The 20969-nt window shown below is 36.8% G+C and overlaps 1 protein-coding gene across 5 annotated transcripts in view; it reads left to right on the forward strand.

The window, feature by feature from the left end:
* Nucleotides 1-20969, forward strand: part of SETD2 (SET domain containing 2, histone lysine methyltransferase) — a 123727-nt gene that overhangs the window by 43397 nt on the left and 59361 nt on the right. For 2 of the 5 annotated variants that reach the window (XM_080829243.1, XM_080829242.1), the window contains 7 exons: nt 629-752; nt 1719-1796; nt 3833-3930; nt 6232-6358; nt 14462-14596; nt 15440-15559; nt 16930-17592. In XM_080829243.1, the coding sequence (XP_080685369.1) occupies nt 629-752; nt 1719-1796; nt 3833-3930; nt 6232-6358; nt 14462-14596; nt 15440-15559; nt 16930-17592 (1345 nt within the window). Of the gene's footprint in view, nt 1-628; nt 753-1718; nt 1797-3832; nt 3931-6231; nt 6359-14461; nt 14597-15439; nt 15560-16929; nt 17593-20259; nt 20874-20969 lie in introns of all 5 variants that reach the window. The other 3 variants (XR_013968339.1, XR_013968340.1, XR_013968341.1) reach the window with 3 other exon arrangements.

The raw sequence follows: 20969 nt of genomic DNA on the forward strand, positions 1-20969 counted from the left end.
GTAGAAGGGCCGCTATATTTAAATTGCCATCTTTTTTCTTAGAGCATAAAGCCTTTATTTTTTTTTAATTTTTTTTAAAGATTTTATTTATTAGACAGACAGATCACAAGTAGGCAGAGAGGCAAGCAGAGAAAGGGGGGAAGCAGGCTCCCCGCCGGGCAGAGAACCCGATGCGGGGCTCGATCCTAGGACCCTGAGATCATGACCTGAGCTGAAGGCAGAGGCTTAACCTCCTGAGCCACCCAGGCGCCCTGAGCATAAAGCCTTTAATATTTCAGTGCCTCCTGATTTCCTCAGAGCTGTTTCTCAGCTGTAAATCTCAGCTGTAAATCACTGTTTTCATGATCATAAACCAGACTTGAGTGTTTTAATATCTGTTAGATCAGGAATACATATTTTGGTAGTGTGTATAAATGTAAAAGTGTCTTATAATCAACATTTTTTGAAAAATATTAGGAAGGAGAAAACCTCAGTTAGATGCTGGGTACTTTATATATTCTAATTATATCTCGTATGATACCAAATTTATCCACTTATATTTTGTTAAATCCATTATTTTTACATGGATGTATGTTTTCCATATAGCTCCTAGGCAGGAAGTGCTATCATTTCCCCTTTGTTTTGCCAGGAACACCTTTGTGCTAGAATATTGTGGAGAAGTACTTGATCATAAAGAGTTTAAAGCCCGGGTAAAGGAGTATGCACGGAACAAAAACATCCACTACTATTTCATGGCCCTGAAGAATGATGAGGTGAGCAGCATGAATGTGTTTGCTTTGAAACAGATCAGGAAATTGTTGAGTTTGAAAGGGTCATTGAACGGACAGATTTTTAAAAGACATTAAGTGACAAAAAAGAGGAGCAGAATAGTAAATACAGTTTTTGTTTATAAAAAGAGTGGGAGAGGGAGATATTTACATATATAGGTAAATGTGAACATACATGCTTCATATTATAACTCTTAAAAATGACTGATATCTCTAAAGAGGGTTGGGTTTTTTTTTTTTTTTTGATGTGGGTTATATTTGTGAATACTTAAATAAAAATTAAAGCTGAGAAATGGAAAAATACTTACTAAACCACTGAAAAGCAACAAGCCCATTATACGTTGACATAAATGTTTTTATGAAAAATAAAGCATTTTCAAATGATTTTAGTTTTAAACATGAGTACCATTGTTTTACATTTTTACAAATCTCTTTAATGTCTGGTGTAATAAAATTTAGCTAGATTCTCATATCTGTCTCTTTATTCAGTCCTGGAAAACCTAATTCTAGGTCCTACCCCAGCACCTGTTGAATCTGTCTCTGAGGGTGTGTCCAGCAGGAGTTTTAACAAGCCCTCCGGGAATTCAGATAGACACTGTAGTTTGAGAGCTCCTGCACTGTGGTATAATGTGCACTTTAAAATGGAGTTTTGTACATGAGAAATGAGATTGGAATATAAGAGGATATAAGAAGTAGCTAAAAGTAAATGGAAGAATTATTGGTTAGATATGGAGATAATTTTGCTTATAAGTAAGCAATTTTGCTTATAAGTAAGACGTTTACAGTTAGCAGATCTCCTAGAGGAGGATATTTGGATATTTGTCTCTTGGAGACAAAGAGGAGGAGGGATTGGAAATATAGGCCGTACATTTGCCTAATGCCTTTCCTTCACAAAATATACATGTATTTTAAAGTCTCATTTCTAACTCTTAAAATGATCCTTTTCCCTAGATAATAGATGCCACTCAGAAAGGAAACTGTTCTCGTTTCATGAATCACAGCTGTGAACCAAACTGTGAAACTCAAAAAGTAAGTTGAGGTAGATTTAGAGTTTGGGATATTTGTTCAAGATTGCTGTTCTCTTGGGGCACCTGGGTGGCTTAGTCGTTAAGTATCTGCCTTGGGCTCAGATCATGATCCCAGGGTCTTGGGATCAAGCCCCTGCATCGGGATTCCTGCTCGACAGGGAGCCTGCTTTCCCCTCTCCAACTCCCCTGTGCTTGTATTCCCTCTCGCTATTTCTCTCTGTCATAAATAAATATAATCTTAAAAAAAAAATTGCTGTTCTACATTAAGGGTACCTGTGGATTTTATTTTTTCAATCATTTGAATTGTTTTTTCCTACTCTATTGTTAAAAATCTTATTTTGAAATAAGTTTAAATATACAAAATAGTGCAGAAACAGTATAGAGTTCCATATGCTTCACTTAGCTTCCCCAAATGTTCACATTGTACATAACCATTATACAGTTACCCAATCCAAGAAATACTATTAACTGTTAACTAATCTAAAGTCTTTATTCAGATTTTGCTATCTGTCATTTTTCTTGGCTAGGAGCCAATCCAGGAACTCCCATTGCATTTAATTGTCACCTCTCTTTGCCCATAAATTTTATCTATTTATTTTTTAAAGATTTAATTTATTTGATAGAGAGGGACACAGTAAGAGAGGGAACACTAGCACGGGGAGTGGAGAGGGAGAGGGAGAGGGAGAAGCAGAAGCAGACTTCTCACCGAGCAGGGAGCCCGATGTGGGGCTTGATCCCAGGACCCTGGGATCATGACCTGAGCCGAAGGCAGACGCTTAGCGACTGAGCCACCCAGGCGCCCTAATTTTAGCTATTATTTCAAGGTACCAAACTGAACTTTAATTTTGATGAAGTCCAGCGTGTACTATTATATTCAGATTTTTATCAGCTCTTATCCAGGTGCCAAATTCGGCTGTTTTAATAACATAAGGGGCTGAATAGCCACAGATGAGAAGGATTATATGTGATACACATGTGGTTACACTGCTACTCCTCGACAAGGCTAGGCTCTGGGTCTTGCTCATCTCGATATCCCTATGCCTGGCACATAGTTGACACTAAATTCATTTATTGAATTTGTTTTTGAGCTTAGATGGAACAATATATATGTTAGAACATTGGTTCTTTTTTAGGCTAAGAAGGCTATGGACCTGCTCCCTAGAGAAGTAATTGTTCTCAATTCATATTAATGGTTCTCAATCAGTGGTTCCATTTCATATTAAAATAGTGTTTTTTAAAATTTTTTTGTCTTTTGAATCTGTGTACTAATAGATCTTAGATATGGCTCTTCCAAGAGCCAAGCCGTATAATAAATAGGAGAACCCAGACCATAATCATTTAACCAAAATTCTGGTTCTAGTTTTGCCTGTAGCTGGTGGCCACATGTCTAACTGTGAGACTCCAGGTGTACTCTGTCCCTTTATCTCTTTAAGTCTGGGTTTTTTCATCAGTAATGTGTTCACATCGTCTGGACAGGAGCTCTCTAGTTGACTTATAGCTTACATGTTCTGGAACTACAAGTTCTAACTCCTGTGTATTTAGTCCCATTTTAATTCTTGAGTTTCATGCAGCTGTTCTCATGCTTTCCTTCCCTTTCACTACACTCAGTCATATGACCACCAGTTTTTGTTGAAATTAAACATTTGGCATCATTGTTTACCGGGTTCCATGCTCCATTTTATTTTAGAATACAGTTACTTTTAACATAAGGTAATACCAATTTGCCTATAATTATAGTCAGTGATGCCAAGCATTCCCTATTTGTCTATTTTTAGTACAAGTGAATATTTACTGTGTGGAAATGTATATTATACAAATTAAAGTAGCAGTTGCTTTTATTAGAGACAAATTATAGATGATGATATTAAGTAAGAGTAACAAATACATTTATTTTAAAAGAAAGTTCCCTATTTGCTATTTGGAAAAGCTTTTATTGTCTAAAGGCACACACATAATTAAGGCAGATGAGGATCTTTAAAGAAAAACACACAGATTAATCAGTTACCAATTTCTTTTCTTTTAAAAACAACATCTCAGTGGACTGTGAACGGACAACTGAGGGTCGGGTTTTTTACCACCAAACTGGTTACTTCAGGCTCAGAGTTAACATTTGACTATCAGTTCCAAAGATACGGGTGAGTATTGTTTTGATTCTGTTTTGCTGCTTCTGATGGGGCAGTAGACTGTTCAGATATAGAGATATAAAACTTTGATGTGAACTACTAAAAAGTTGTATGTGCCTCCAGGTCTTTACTCTTTCAGTTTTCTGTGTTTTTCCTACTGTATGACACTTGTGGACATTAGGGATTTATGCAGGAACTGTATAATCTTCCTCTGAATTCCATGCTGTCTTATTTATATAATTATGTTCCATATGTAATTTAAAAAAAAAACCCTTTTTATTATGGAAATGTTTGTGTGTGCATGTAAAGAGAATTTACTATAATCCCTGTGTATCCATCATTTATCTTTTTGTTACCAGCTCATGACTAATTTTTTCGGATCTGTACTCATTGTACTGTGAAAGATAATTTACTTGTTCTGTTTAGCCAAAATAATAACTGATGCAGTAGCAGTGAATACCCCTAGCATCTATGTTGTGGTTTCATAGAACCCCACTAAAAGGAACAGGGTTCCTTGGAGGAGTGTTGATTTCAGGTTAAGACAGAAATTGAACAAGGTGATCTTGGATTATTTTGTTGTGTCAGAAAACCAGTTATAATAGGTGAGAGTCATGTCAAAGGGGCTTGGAGCTAGCTTGAATAGGCTCTCATATTAGTGAGAGAGTTCTCATTAACACTTAAGCATCAATAAGGATAATAACTATGGTGATTTGAAACTTACTATGTAAAACCCATGAGATTTAATGATACTTTAAAAATAAAACTGCATTAGTCAGAAGGGAACTGATTTATGATTTTTTTCCATGTTTTAGATATTTTTAATTGTGGAAAATGTCACATAAAATTTACCTTTTTAACTATTTTTAAAGTATACAGTTTAGTAGTACAGTCATATTTTGTACAACTATCACCACTGTCTAGTTCCAGAACATTTTCAGCACCCCGAAAGCAGACCCCATGTGAATTAACAAGCTCATGCCCGATTTCCCCCTTTTCTTAGCCCCTGGCAAACACTAATCTACTTTCTATATCTGTGGATTTTTCTGGATGTTTCGCATATGTGGAATCATACAAATGTGGTCCTTTGTGACTTCATTTAGAAAACATTCAATGTTTTCAAGGTTCATTCATGTTGTAGCATGTACCAATAGTTCATTCCCTTTTTATGGCTAAATAATATTCCACTGTGCATATATACTGTATTTTGTTTTTCCATTCATATGTTAATGCACCTTTGGGTGGTTTCCACTTTTTTGCTGTTGTGAATAATGCTGCAGTGAGCATTGGTGAATCAATCAATTCATGATTTTTAAAAAGTAGTTTAAAAGTTGAAAAAAAAAGAGTCAAGCATTTATCCTGCCTTCCCCAAGTGAATTCTGCTTTAGATTAAACCAAATAGTTGATGAGAAGAAGTTCTCTTGGAGGTCATTTCAGCTAATAAATGAAGTAGTAACAGTATCAGCGTTTTGCAGCACCTCATGAACTAATGGATCTAGGCAGTCAGTGGTGTAGCAGTCACGGGATGAGTCCAGACCAGGTTGTATGGTAGGGCTCTGTATTTTTTTCCTCTTATGTTTGTCCTGTCCTCTTTGAAGGAAAGGGTACTAGAAATCAAGTGTTTGTGATGTCCTGCTCTATTTATTGAATGATTTATTTTTATGCCTCTGATTGCTGCTGTCATAAACTGAATCTGTCAGTTTACTTTAGTATAGTTTTTCATGCTTTTCTCAAGTTACAGAATAAGTGGCTGTGATGGTTTGTACCCAAGCTTGTAGACTAGGCCTGTATTCTTTCCACCACTTTTCCTTAACTCCGTGGTAGTAGTTACTTCTTAACAATGTTTCTTATTAGTATCTCATCCTTATGTGGTAACTTTTACATGTTTCCTTTTAAATAACCTGGACATACTGAATTTTATATCTGTGTATATGTATTTATAACAGTACGTTTTGTTTATTCTGTGTGCCTGTTACATTTACATATAAGATGTTGAACTATTTAAGCAGTTTTGTTCTCAGCTCAAATATGTATATGCTCTTTTATTTTTATATATTAGTAGGTACTCACAAAATGAAGAAATTTCTCATTAACTTTTTGGCTGATGTTAATAAGGGAAGGTTGGAAAAAGAATGAATATTTTTTAAGAGCAGTTTTCAGGCATTTCCTTTAAATAGTACCAGATTTGTTGGAGTCTCTTAAAATAATTACTTGTTTTAGGCTGAATAGACTTCTCTTTCGTATGTGATTGTTATATTGCTGACGTTTTTATATGATTTACTTTCACATAACGTGTCTCCTGTGCCCTTTAAACAGAAAAGAAGCTCAGAAATGTTTCTGTGGGTCAGCTAATTGCCGAGGTTACCTGGGAGGAGAGAACAGAGTCAGTATCAGAGCAGCAGGAGGGAAAATGAAGAAGGAGCGGTCCCGTAAGAAGGATTCAGTAAGTGTTTTGTTCTTTCTTTCAATTTTTACCACGTATGTTTTAAGAAGGGAGGTAGCTTTTCTGAATGAAATTTGAGAAGTCAAACTACAACCAGAGAAAGTCAGGATCAAATGAGATAATCAGGGAAAGAAGTATGGTTGCTATTTTTATTTCCGGTTCATAGAGATTAGAATTAGGTACAGAGAGCTATTGAAGTCATGTTTTAAACACATGGGCTAATAGTTTTTTTGGAGCCTGTAAAACTCCTGATCCTAAGTACAAATAAAATGTTTATCTACTAGCTTATTTAAGTCTGATCTACATTCCTAATCTTTTCATGGTGTTTTTGGTGGTTGTTGTTTGGAACTCTTAAAAGTTTGCAAGTGTTCTTACAATCTCTGAAAACCCTCTTTGGAGTATAAGGTGAGTTTTGAGAGGTGACAGGCAACCAAAGAGTGAGAATGGAATGGTGAAAGTGGTCTTTTCATTTACTATATTAGCATAGTAATTGATGGCCTTTTTTATACCTTAGCTCACTTCAGTTATACTGGAGGAAGGAACTATCTTGTTAATAAAGGGACTCTTGCCTGGGACAAGGACTTTGTGTTTTGTTTTGTTTTTTTTTTAAATCCCCTCTCCCTTTTTCTTTGAATCCCTTCACCAAAACAGTATTTCTCAGCCTCAGAACCACCTGGCAGGGCCCGTAATGAAAATGCACATTTCTGGGTCCATCCCCAGATCTATGAATCCTAGTGGAGGGCTAGGAGCAGGAGCTAGGGGCCTAAGGGGATTAGTCAGCAAATTCCCCTATGATTCTTTAGCATTTAGCTCATGCCACGGCTTTTCAGGAACCAATACAGTAAGAATTATAAATGGCTGCATAGATTAAGTATAAATTACTGTTTAGACGAGGAGATAGAAGACATATTGGGACAAAGGGATAAAAGTGTAATGGTTAAAAGGTGATGTCAGTAAGCCCAAATTAATTGGAAAGAATTAATTATGGAACATCTGAATTCTGTAAGGAGATATAGATAGCAAAAAGCATTGGAAAGGGCAGTTGAAAAATTTTAAAAGGCCTTTTAAAAAGTACCAAAAGGAAAGTTTCAACAAATACCACCCAAGATGAACACGTTCTTTAGAGTATTGTGTGTGCTTTAGCTGTCCTTTTTGGAGAGCATATGTACCGTAATGGTCTGCCAGATACTCTGCTAAGCACTTGATACATTAACTCATGTAATTCTCACAATAAAGCCCTGAAATTGGGTACAGGATTTTTTTTTCTTAACAGATGAGAACATGAAGGTATCACCTAGTAGGTATTGGAAGTGAACTAGCTCTTGTCTTTGCTCTTAGCCGTTATGTTGCACTGCAGATTGTGGAGAGCAGTTCCATCCTCTTCCAACGCAGACAGTTGTGGTCATAACAGCCAGTGTTTCTGTGTGCTAGAAAATAAATTTTAAAATTTATTACGTTGTTTTGTTTAGAGTTTTAGAAATGGTATAATATGTTTATTTCTGCAATTTGTTTTTTTACTCTTTATTTTAAAATTTGATCCACATTGATAAATATGTAAACATATTTTTAACTACTATAAAGTTTTTCATCATTTGAGTTTATATATAGTCCTTTTAACGAACACTAGTGTTTTTAAGCTTTTGCTCTTACTGTCACAGCATCTGTACATGTTTCTGTAAGGTATATCCATGGAAGTGGAGTCACTGGGTCCTAGCTGGTTAGCCTTCTTTTTTCTTTTCTTTTTTAAGATTTTATTTATTTATTTGACAGATCACAAGTAGGCAGAGAGGCAGGCAGAGAGAGGGGGGGAAGCAGGCTCCCTGCCGAGCAGAGAGCCTGTGGGGGCTTGATTCTAGGACCCTGAGATCATGACCTGAGCCAAAGGCAGAGGCTTAACCCATTGAGCCACCTAGGCGCCCCCTGCCTGTTAGCCTTCTTGACTTTGACTGTTGCAGAAAATTTTTCTCTAAACTCCATTAATATTGCTTTTATTTTTAACTCTCCTTTTCTTTTCTTTCTTTCTTTCTTTTTTTTTTTTTTTTAAAGATTTTACTTATTTGACAGAGACACCAAGAGAGGGAACACAAGCAGGGGGAGTGGGAGAGGGAGAAGCAGGCTTCCCGCTGAGCAGGGTGCCCGATGTGGGACTCGATTCCAGGACCCTGGGATCATGACCTGAGCCGAAGGCAGACGCTAAAGGACTGAGCCACTCAGGCGCCCCAACTCTCATTTTCTTTGATAGTTTATCAGAATAGCCACAAAATAGTCATTAAACATGTTGACCTATGCTAGAATCTCCATAAAAACTTCCCTTTGGCTATCTCCTATTCTCAAAGCTTACAGAATAAATATTTTTTAAAAACTGTATTATTGGTGGGGAGTATCCTTATAATGCAGTGGTTTCTTAGGCAGTGTTAAAACTCCATCATACCATTATCACATGGCTTTCTATCTGATAAGATGCAGGAACAATCCCAGCGCACCAAAGTGTAGGCATTCTTTTGTTTGCTTTTGTTTATTCTGATTATGGTGTGTCAGTATCAGTATAGGCTTTGGCATTATAGACTAAATTAGGTGTAACATGAATCCAGTCATCATGGGTTGCTCCAGGTATGAATTTGAAGTTATTCTGGGATAGAATGCTGTAGCTAAAACTTTGGCCAGATAGAGGAATGAGCCAGAACGATTTTAGATTCCTAGGAGGGTTATTTGCCCTGCCGATAATGAAGAGTTGAATTCTAGTTTACTTTTTCTTGGATTGCGCCCCTCTGAAATTCCCTTTTGCATGCCTAGATTCTGAATTTTAGTCAGCTATAGTTGAGAGTCTTGGGAATTCTTTTGGTTAGAGGATGCTATGGAGAGGACAAGATAGGACAGTTTAAAATGTAGTTTTGCATATTTTCATTATTAAGAGTATGTTAATAGTACTATAGCCTACAACCTCTATATCAGCCCTTGATTGGTAAACATTTTTTTTATTTCTTGCTCTTATGATTGCATCTATATATAGTCATCTCCTTAACAAAGCTAAAAGCTCTTCCAGTTGAAGTTGGTTGTCTTTTTTGGGGATGTCACAAACCAGGTAACTAATAACCCATTGTAATTTACTAGGTAACTAAATATTTAGCTGATGGAAATATATTAAGTCCCTATAACCTGATAATATTTGTAGTTTGTAAAGTACAAGCAGGAAATAGTCTGAAACTTCTCTTAGTCTCTTTTGAGTTTGTGAAACTAATGATAACTAATTTACACAATAAAGAGGGTGAAAAGGTACATACTTGCTTTCAACACAAAACAAGTATTAATATCTAAAGTATATAGAGCATTTCTACTAATCAATAAAGAAAAAGCCAGCACAAAGGAAAAATAAAGAGACACCATCCAGATACTTCACTAATCCAAATAACCAATAAACATAGAAAGATGTTCAACCTCATTAGGAATCAGGGCAGTATCAGTTAAAACTATCAGGTGTCATTTACATGCCTATCAGATTGTAAGAACAGGATCTCCTACACTGTGGGGGGTGGGTGTTGTAAATGGGTACAGCCACCTTTTTTTTTTTTTAATAGATTTTCTTTATTTGTCAGAGAGAGGGAGAGAGTAGAGCGTGCAAGGGCGGGGAGTGGCAGGTGGAGGGAGAATGAGCAAGGAGCCTGATGCTGGACCTTGATCCCAGGATCATGACCTGAGCTGAAGGCAGATGCTTAACTAACTAAACCACCCCGGCATCCCTGGGTACAACCACTTTTGAAAACACTTTGGAATTAATTACTGAAAGTGAATGGATATGTATCTAGAGTCACAGCAGCATTGCTTATATTAGAAAAAGTAGAAACAACTCAAATATCCATTAACACTAATATAGACAATTTATAATGTAATCCTAGACTGAAAAATTTGTCATGAAAGTGAAGGACTAGGGCTGCATGCAACAGAACGGAGGACTCCTAAAATGTAAGGATGAAACACAAGCATGACAAAAGTTTTGTCCAGTATAATTTCCAGAAAGATTAAAAAAATAGACAAAATTAAATTATAATATTTAGGGTTTTATATAGATGATAAACCCATTTTAAAAAAGAGAATGATTTTCTAAAAAAGTTAGGAGATATTATCTTAAGAGCAAAGAGGAGGTATTATAAGAAGGGGAGGGCACATGGAGCACTTAAGGGATGCTGGCAATGTTGTCATCCTCCGGCCTTCTTATCACATGCATGTTGATTTTATGGATAATGCTCACCTGTTTGTTAAACTTACTTGTTTACAAATCATTTATATACTTTTATGTGTACTGTATTTCATCAGGAAGTATTATAAATACTGCTTAGAGCAATTAAAGATGGTTGATGGCCAAAATACTAAAGTATTAAAAAAGAGTAAATTAGGGGTACCTGGGTGGCTCAGTTGGTTAAGCATCTGACTTCATCTCAGGTCATGATCCCAGGGTTCTGGGATCAAGCCCTGTACAGGGCTCCTTGCTCAGTGGGGAGCCTGATTCTCCCTCCCCTTCTGCCTACCCCTCCCCTGCTCATTCATTCTCTCTCTCTCTCTCTCTCTCTCTGACAAATAAATAAAATCTTCAAGAAAAAAAAATAATTTCTTGGACTGATTAAGCACTTAACAGAATAAATTTTTAAATGCTATAGAATTTTGCATTTTTATATATATAAATGTTCATGTATCAGTAATTAAAATATACCTTAACCATTTTTATACTTTCATATTGATTTTTTTTTTAAGATTTTATTTATTTATTTGGCAGACAGATCATGAGTAGGCAGAGAGGCAGGCAGAGAGAGAGGGGGAACCAGGCTCCCTGCTGTGCAGAGAGCCTGATGCAGGGTTCGATACCAGGACCCCAAGATCATGACCTGAGCTGAAGGCAGAGGCTTTAACCCACTGAGCCACCTAGGCGCCCCATTCATGTTGATTTTTACTTACTTCAGATCCTTTCCAGAAGGTGGTGACGCATAAATTAAAAATAAGTACTTCTAGTAAATTAATGAAAGCAATCAGTTGGCCTCCTGACTCCCTTCCTCCCAGGTATCCTAAAAGCTATTAATCCCACAATTCACAATTGATTGTCCACTTGAGTACCCAAAATTATGGACGCCGTATCATACATAGGATTGGCATGATAACTTTTATGTATGTCAGTACAACCACTAAGCTCATAATTGTAGTGAGAGGTTCAAAGGTTATTCACTTTCTGTATTTTGTTTGCATAGTTTTGTTATTTTTACTTCAGTTCCTGCAGGTTTACTGTTTATTTCCTTAAGAAAGAATGCTACTGTTTTTATTTACCAGTGGAGTTTTATATACTGTAGTGTCTATTCAATAAATGTTTATTAAATGAAAAATTTATCTCTTAAGTATTCAGAGTTAGAGAGGCCTTTCCTGGCTAATTATGAAAAGAAAACCCCACCCCTCTCTCTTCTTTTAAAAAGATTTATTTATTTTGCTGGGGGCAGGGACAATCAGACTGCCTTGGTTGCAGAGCCCCATGTGGGGCTCAATCTCGTGACCTGAGATCATGACCTAAGCTGAAATTCAAGAGTCAGAGAGGCTTAACTGAGCTACCCAGGTGCCCTAGAATACCCCATCTCTTAGCCCAGTAGTATTTCTATCTCAAAACTCTGTCCAAAGTGAGGTTCTGGCTGTTGCACTTGGGGGAAAAGTGGAATTTTAAAGCCCTTGGTCTTTCCTATTCTGGTCCTCTAGAATTTAAGACACAGGAGGTTTTACATTTAGGATATGCAGGGGAAAACCATCATTAAGGAAATTGTCCTGGATTAATGTTTAACCATGAAATGGTTTTTCTGTATATGTCCATAATCTCTTCAAAACATAAGTGATACTGGAAATGAAAAAGAAATGAATCTTAAGTGCACATTTTAGAAGGAAAAAAGTGAGTTTACATTTCTTCAGAGTCTTGTAAGTAGCATTTCATGTTTTCTTATTTTTGTTCCTTAGAGTTAGGTGAATTTTGTGTATGGTATAAAATAGAAATGTTTAGTGCATTGCCTAAAATTATGTTGAGATGATAAAAAGTTAAGTAACAGAAAATTTCCTTAAGGGATGCCAGGTGACTTAGTCAGTTAAGCCTCTGCCATCCACTCAGGTTATGATCCCAGTGTCCTGGGATCAAGTCCTTGGTCAGCCTTCTTGCTCAGTGGGGAGTCTGCTTCTCCCTCTGCCTGCCACCCTCCCTGCTCATGCTCTTAATCTCTCTCTGGCAAATTCATAAATAAAAATCTTTAAATAAAAGAAAAATAAATAAAAGAAATAAAAATAAAAGAAAAAGAAAATTTCCTTAAGATTCTTGTCTTTTAGGGGCGCCTGAGTGGCTCAGTGGGTTAAGCCTTTGCCTTCGGCTCTGGTCATGATCCCAGGGTTCTGGGATTGAGCCCTGCATCTGGCTCTCTGTTCAGCGGGGAGCCTGCTTCCCTTTCTGTCTCTCTGCCTGCCTCTCTACCTACTTGTGATCTCTGTCAAATAAATAAATAAAATCTTTAAAGAAAAAAAAAAGATTCTTGTTTTTTGGATTTGCTTTCTTCTAATTTATTATCAGCGCATTCTAGAATTTTATCATTTCAGGCCATATTGGTTTACTGCTGTCTTTATATCTCTTCTGTGTTAGTTGCTGTCTTGTGTAGATTTTATTCTGTTATTGCCACACTAATTATTCTCAGATTCCATTTTGATCATATTATTCCCCTTTTTTGGGTTCAGTAATGGAGCTCTCTTGCTTATTCACATCAGATACAGATTCTTTTATATAACACCTCCAAGATCTTCTGATCAAACACCAGCCTTCCTTTTGATGAGGTTTTTTTTACTTCCTCACCATACCTTATCTGCTCCAGCCTGGCCAAACTAGGCACTATCACAATTTTCCATTTCCCTATGCTCAGGATTTTACTTCACTCTCTCCTTTATCTTACCTGTTGCTAGCCCTGCTTCTGGTGACTCTCATTCTAACCACTCCTTCCTTCATAGTTTTTTAACATTTTACAATTAATGCTTCATTGTTTGTTTTCATATGAATTAATTTTATCTCCCCAATAATAAGTTCTGTAAGGTATCTTTATATCTTTTGTAAGACAGCTGGAAAACAACCATTGGTGTGGGTTTTTTGTTGTTGTTTCCCATTATTTAAATGTAATATTTGAAACTTCCAGAGAAAATATTTATGTTACAAGGCATAATTATAAAAGAACCACTTGTGAGCACTTCTCTCCTTTGTGCTCCCTGCATAGCCCCTAGAGGATACCACTATTTTGAATTTTGTGTCGTACCTCTATTGCCTTTTTAAAATTGATTTTTCAGGCATGCATCTATGAAAATTTTGTTTTTGAGGTTTATTTAATCAGAGTCATACAGCATGTAATCTTCTGGAACTTTTTTCATGTAACATGTTCATAAGATTGATGAATCTTGTTGCATTGGGCTGCACTTGATTCCTTTCACTGTGCTATAATAATCCATTGTATGAAAATGCTAATTTATATAACCTGGCCACAGATATTTGTTAACAGTTCTTTGCTATTACAGTGGTCATTCAGTGAGCTTGGTATAACATGTGTCTAGAAGTATCTGTAGGATTTATTCTTAGGTGTGCAGTGCTACACATAGGGGATACAAATATTTTATTTTTGAAGCCAGTGCTTCATTTCTTCTGACATACTTTTCACCTAACATTAATTTGCTCTGTCTCCTGTAAGAGTAGATTTTTGTTTGTTTTGGTTCATTGCAGTGACTTTAGCACCTAGGATTATACTTGACATATAATAAGTACTTGGTAAATATTTGATGAGTGAATGAAATGCTTTTCAAATTGATTGTACCAATTTTTACTTTCATCAACAGCATGTAAAATTCCTTTTGATCTACATCTTTGCCTAGATTTGATATTATCAGACTTAATTTTTTCCCCAGATTAATCTAGTAAATATGACGTGGTTTCCCACTGTGGGTCTAATTGTGTTTTCCTTATCACTGGCAAGGTTGAGCATCTTTTTGGGTTGTTTGATTCTTAGATTAGTGGTGCATTTGTTGTTGTTTTTATAACCAGATACTTTTTCTTTGCTATGGCAGGTGGATGGAGAGCTAGAAGCTCTGCTGGAGAATGGTGAAGGTCTCTCTGATAAAAACCAGGTGCTCAGCTTATCCCGGCTAATGGTTAGAATTGAAACCTTGGAACAGAAACTTACCTGTCTTGAGCTTATACAGGTGAGTTCTTTGATATTAATTTATTTTTTGTTTCTCAGTTTGAGTTGGGGCATCTCAAGTGCAGTCTAGAATGATGACGGGAGAAGGGATAACTCTGAGAAGAGTTACGCTTATTTTTAAAATGGTTTGAAAATTCTATATGACTTTGAAAGTTTGTACTCTTAAAAATGTCGAGTTCAGCATCATTTAGTTTTTTAGTAGATCTTGTTTGCTTTCTCTCTCTAGCCAAAGAGCATGGTGGGATTTTTTTTGTGTAACAATTCATGACATTTGATATAGTCCCCCCTATGATTATTAGTATGCCAAGGCCATTTTTACCACAGGATCTTGAAGCAAAGAATTTTAATGATAATCTTGTTTATTCCAGTTTATTAAGTATGCCACAAGAAGTTGAACAATAAAAAAAAAAAGGATGATTTAAAAGAAAACTAAGAGAAAAAAGCCTTTTGAGAAAACATCTGAAAGGAAGAGAGAAATGAAAATGATTTACACTATTATAGTTTTAGGTTTTTCAATAAAAATGAATATAATTTGGTTCTTGGTCTTTCAGATTTGAATTTCATTGTAAATGACATATTGGTGTTTGTTTTTCTATAAAGTCTATTTATATAAAGTCCAAGTTGACTGGATACAATTTAGGTATCAAAAAAAGTTATAATTTCTTTAAAGCATTTGTTATTTGTACACTTTTAGTTGCATTAATCACAGTAGAGTTTCTAGGTAAAGTTTTGTGAATATAAACAGACTTTCTATTCCTCTCTGTGGACCCTTTTTAATGTTCTGTCTGGTATTGCCCACCCCCAACCCAAAACCCTGCATCCTGCTTCCCTTCCCCCACGGAAGAACACACATTCACAGTCTTGCCTGAAGTCTTTTCTGGAACGTCATGGGCTGTCTTTGTTGTGGATTTGGATGGCAGAACTAGGTGATGGCCGGGAAAGTAACCAGAAGCTTCAGGAAGAGGTCAGTTCACAATCAACTTGCTTATTTCTTAAAACCGCCATATAGAGTGCTTAGGTTGAGTGATAATATGAGTAATAATGAATTTACCATTATAGTTACCATTGGAATTAAATAAATATCATCTCAGTGTCATTCCTGTAACTATAACCTTTTACGTAGACCTTGCTAGTAGTGAGTTTGCCCCATGGTTTTTCCTAAAGTATCCCTGTAGCTGAGACTGCATAGTTGGGAAATGCAAGAGCAAGATATCACATCATAGTTAAGTGAAGGATCTAGTTTGTTGCTAAAGCCATAGTTTTAAACGGGAAACCAGTGAAACTTACTTTTGGGGGCTCTAAAAAATTGGTGAAGAGCCGAATTCTGGAATGGCAAGAGTAAGAACATTTTGAGGAATCAATAAGTGTTTTAAGATCTAAATAAATGTTCCTTGGCAATGTCTTTAGTGGAGTTGTGATATTTATACCTTCCCATGAAGTAATATTTTTAATCTAGTTTAAATGTAGTTCTTTTTAATCATAGTTTCTAATATAATACCGAAGTCATTTAAAAATGCACTTTAAAAACAAAACAGGAATGAGCAAGTAAGTGGTTGTCTTGCCTTTCTTCTCCCAGGAGATTTGGCAATAAGTAAAAGTTGAAGATTTGGAGTTTCTTCCTCCCTTCCTTCCTTTCTCCCTTTTTCCCGCCCCTCCCCATTCCTTTTTGTACAGATCTAATTGACTTTATTAAATGATTCTATGATTAAGATTAAATGAATTCAGCTGTATTCCATCTAGAAAGTAGAGAGGAACAACTTACTTTGGGGTTTCTGTAGATCTACACGGGGGAGTACTTTGGAAGAAATTCTTGGATTTCAGAGTGGAGGGGATGGTTATCTCTGGAGAGAGAGTCTTTCTTTGTTAGCTGTTTATCAGAGGCTAAAAGCGGTAAGTAATAGATGCATTTTTTGTGGGTGAAATATCATTTAAATATATGTTGTTGCATAGTTCCCAAGCCTATATCACAGTCACTTGGAAAACTTTTTAGGAAAACATAGCCAGGATAAGGTCCACTAGTATATATATTTTAAAAGATCTACACAGGTTTGAGAACTACTGGTAGAAGATATTAATCGATCCTGTTTGATATTGGGAGCAGTTACCTGCTCTACATTTTATTCTTGCTGGTCATTCTTTAAAAAGTTTTCCTTCCTTTCTAGAGGAAACTAATATTATAACATTTAACCCTTTTGTAGTTACAGAGACTTAGGTCTTGATAAGACAGTAAAGAAAACCCATAGGTCTTTCAAAAATGATCTGAGTCCCAGGCAGAGATTTGAAAAGTCAACTGTGTAGAGTGATGTGACTTTTTTTTTTTATTTGTTTAATCAGATTATAAAGACTTTGGAACACTTACCCATTCCTACTAAAAATATGTTGGAGGAAAGCAAAGTACTTCCAATTATTCAACGCTGGTCTCAGACCAAAACTGCCATTCCTCAGTTGAGTGAAGGAGATGGATATTCAAGTGAGAATACGTCACGTGCTCACACACCACTCAACACACCTGATCCTTCCGCCAAGCTGAGCACAGAAGCTGACACAGACACCCCCAAGAAGCTTATGTTTCGGAGACTTAAAATTATAAGTGAAAATAGCATGGACAGTGCTATCTCTGATGCTACCAGTGAGTTGGAAGGCAAGGACGGCAAAGAGGACCTTGACCAGTTAGAAAACGTCCCTGTAGAAGAAGAAGAAGAGTTACAGTCACAGCAGCTACTCACACAACAGCTACCTGAATCTAAAGTTGAGAGTGAAATCACTGTGGAAGCCAGTAAGCTACCCACATCTGAACCAGAGGCTGACACTGAAATAGAGCCCAAAGAGGGCAATGGCCCGAAACTGGAAGAAACCATTGCTGAGGAAACGCCGTCCCAGGATGAAGAGGAGGGTGTATCTGATGTGGAGAGTGAGAGGAGCCAGGAACAGCCAGATAAAACAGTAGATATAAGTGATTTGGCCACCAAGCTCCTGGATAGTTGGAAAGACCTAAAGGTAAGAAAACATTTTTGTTTATTTTAACCTGAATTACTCACATCTAGAGTTCCACGAATCTTACGTTGAATTACCTACTTCTTTAGCTGTACATCTATTTGAAAAATGGAATGCCGTCTCTCTTACTGACAGCTGATTATAAATGTCTCAAACATCTTTTAAACCTTGGCAAGAGATACAGCAGTCAACCTAATATACAGATGTCCCCTTTTCTTCATTTAGAAGAGCATATCACAGCAGTGAATTCAGTTTTTCAAGTGCTCTTTACATTAAAAACAAGGCCAGAAATCCTTTGAGGAGCAAACGTATGATTCTACGTTTGAAAATTCTTTGTAAGATCCTAGGTTAAAAAAAAATGAATGTTTAAGTTGATTGGAAATTAATGTATTGCATTAATTAGAAATTAAAATAAAAAATTAAATGGAAAACCAAGGTAATTTAGCAACTTCTCATCAAAAATGATTGAACATAAATTTCTGTTCCAGTAAAATAACTATATGGAGGTAGTTGGTATTCAGTTCCCCTGTTTTTTTGAAATAGGCCTGCTGTTTAAATGCCTATTTCTTTGGACAAAAGATGTTATCTAGAGGAAAAATAGAGGGGTCTGGAGCCCTTAACGCTTAATACATACATAATCTCTTGTTAAAGAATGTAGCAAGATGTGTAAAATTTGCTCTGTAGAAAACCCAGGCTGGGTCTTAGATAAACAAATTGAGTTGTTTATGGGTGAGCCTAGGAGAGAGGTGTTACGTTTTGATTGTAAGTGATCTGGATCTGGGATTCAGGTCTTGAGGACCCCGTGGGAACAGGTTACTTCCTAGCTTCTGTTTTTCTGTTCCTCTCTTCTGCCAGAAGTGAAGCAGCCAGATAAACCAGCAGTGCAGGTTTATGTGCAGCAAGATGGACATCTGAATCCTCTCTGTCCCCAATTATGACTACAAAGCTCACCCAGTAGATCCTGCAATTTGACTCATATGAAACTGGCCTTATACTGAGTAGAATGAGTAGTGGGTTGGTTGTGCACTGTGCTTACTTTCGGCATTTGTAATTTGCTGCGTTGAGACCCTTCTTTAAGTATTGTGTGGTTTCAGCTCTCATTGACCTATTCATGCTACTCTTTCTCACCACTTATAGTTGATCATTAACTCAACCTTATGAAATCCTTCCTTTTTATAAACTTTAGTAAAAGGAAGGATTCATAGTAAATCTGGTTATGATACGACATGTGAACTACAGGAACCAGAATTTCAGTTAAATTGAAAGAGATGCTGGGATGGTCGTTTGGGTGAACCTTCATTTAAGGCCTGCTTTGTGAGGGCACAGGAGTCTGGAAGAAGTCCCTCTTGTGTTCAGAGACTGCTAGTAGAGCCTCTGGCATGACTGGCTTCATAAGGAAGGTGGGAATGGAAACATGTACATAAGTGGACATAGAAAGGCCTTACAGACATGGTTTTATAGAGCAAGGGTGGGGGGCAGACCCAGTAGTACACTTCTGCCTGCTAAGTCTCTGGTTGACATAATTTTCAGAAATGAGACATAATCATCATTTCTTAAAAACCTGTCTTAAAATCTAGGAGAAGTAAGTACTTTTGTTTCTCTATGTGGTAGTTTTTATTGTCATGGTAGCGGTATGAATAACTCTCTGGGATATCCTTAACTCAGTTAGCTATAACTGGTCATTTAAACTCACACTCTAGACATTTTTGAGTCCTACAAAATTATTCCTTCCCCTGCTTGTCGTCCTCCCTCCTCCTATCTGAAAGATCAAAGCAGTTGCATAGTACTACGTAGTTTGATGATCCTCTTGATTTGAGGTTTAAAATTTTATTCATAGTTTTAAAATATAGCCTTCTTAACCTTCATATTTTGGATTTATCTGATTCTTAGCATCAAAGAAGCCATTAAATAAGATTTTCCTTCTTCACACTTCTATTTTGCTCTGGAATCATTACCCATCTAGAATTGGAATACTGAAAGGGGTTGTTACTTGACTGAACTGTGATGTTTTGTTACACATTGGTGCTGGGGCTCTTAATTCATCTGTCATTCGAATTAACATTTACCATGGTTCTAATTTCAAAGCTCTGATTGTGGTTGACCTTAAATAAAATATTTTAGCTAGCATTTAACCAGAACATTGAAATCAGAAACCTGTAATATGAACATGTCTTAGATAAACACATGGACTTGATGTGATTACTATATACCCATATTATCCCGGCATTGAAAGAGTTAACTACTTCTGTCTGACTTCCACCTATGTGTTCAAGTAGACATTGGCAGAAAAGAAAATGTCTTACTCAACCAACCTTTGTTAAGCACCTGTTGCCAAGCACTGTGTTAGTTGCTGATGTTAATTTCAAGATCATACTAAAAAGCATTGATCTAAGATTGTGGTTAGGCACTCCAAGCTTCCCTGACCTTCTGGGGCCACTGTAACATTGTTGGACATGTGTTCCACTTGGCCTTTCTACACACTGGATGGAGTGAAGAACTGAAAGAGGTTGCTTCAGATCCTTAATCTTGATTTTGCGGTGAAGGCAGACCGTAGGGATCATCAGTAAATGAGAGAGGGTGGGAGGGAAGGGAATGAAGCTTCATGAATTACTCTTTGTCCTCCCAGATCTGATGATGATCCCCCTTGTAACTTGAACCATTTCCATCTAGCTTCTCAGGGCAGCAAGGAGCTTGTTAACATCACCAGCTGACCATGTGTCTCCTTTTCTCAACTCCATTTTCAACTTCGTGCTGAAGAAAAACAAGAACCTAGCGTGCATTCTGTGAAGAAACAGGAAGATGGTTGGGAAGTTGGATGATGCATGAAAAATATAATAGGTGAAAAGAGGACAGAGGTGGTTAACTCACTGGCGCCGGCGTTATTTTGGTGCGTCCATTGCCGACAATGGATGTCGTTCTGGGAAAATCCCGACTCCTGGCGAGAAAGGATTAAGTGAGCTACTTTTTCTATACCTCTATACACAGGACTGCTGCCTTGGCTTCACAGGGCTTACACATTTTGACTCCTAAAGTAGACCTCAACAAGAAACATCACCTAATACCTACACATAAGCATGGATTCTTTTTCACATGCAGATTTACCAGGCTACATTTTCAGCAGGGACATGTGCATATATTTCTGTTCGCAAAAGGAATTATTGTACATCACCCCTCATGCTGAAAATCTACCCTAGACTTCACAGGGCAAAACAGCTGGTTTTAAGTGGTGATTAATTATAATTTGACTGGAAAAGTCTTCATTCCTTGGATCATGAGAAGAAGAGGTAAGGTTCCCATGAATTTGGCAGTTTTTGTTTCAGTTAAATACCCAGTAGATTATGGTGGCTAGTGATTCCAGAGCTTCTCTTGTAAATACTGAG

This window comes from Martes martes, assembly GCF_963455335.1.
Source record: "Martes martes genome assembly, chromosome: 1".
NCBI classification, from domain to species: Eukaryota; Metazoa; Chordata; class Mammalia; order Carnivora; family Mustelidae; genus Martes; species Martes martes.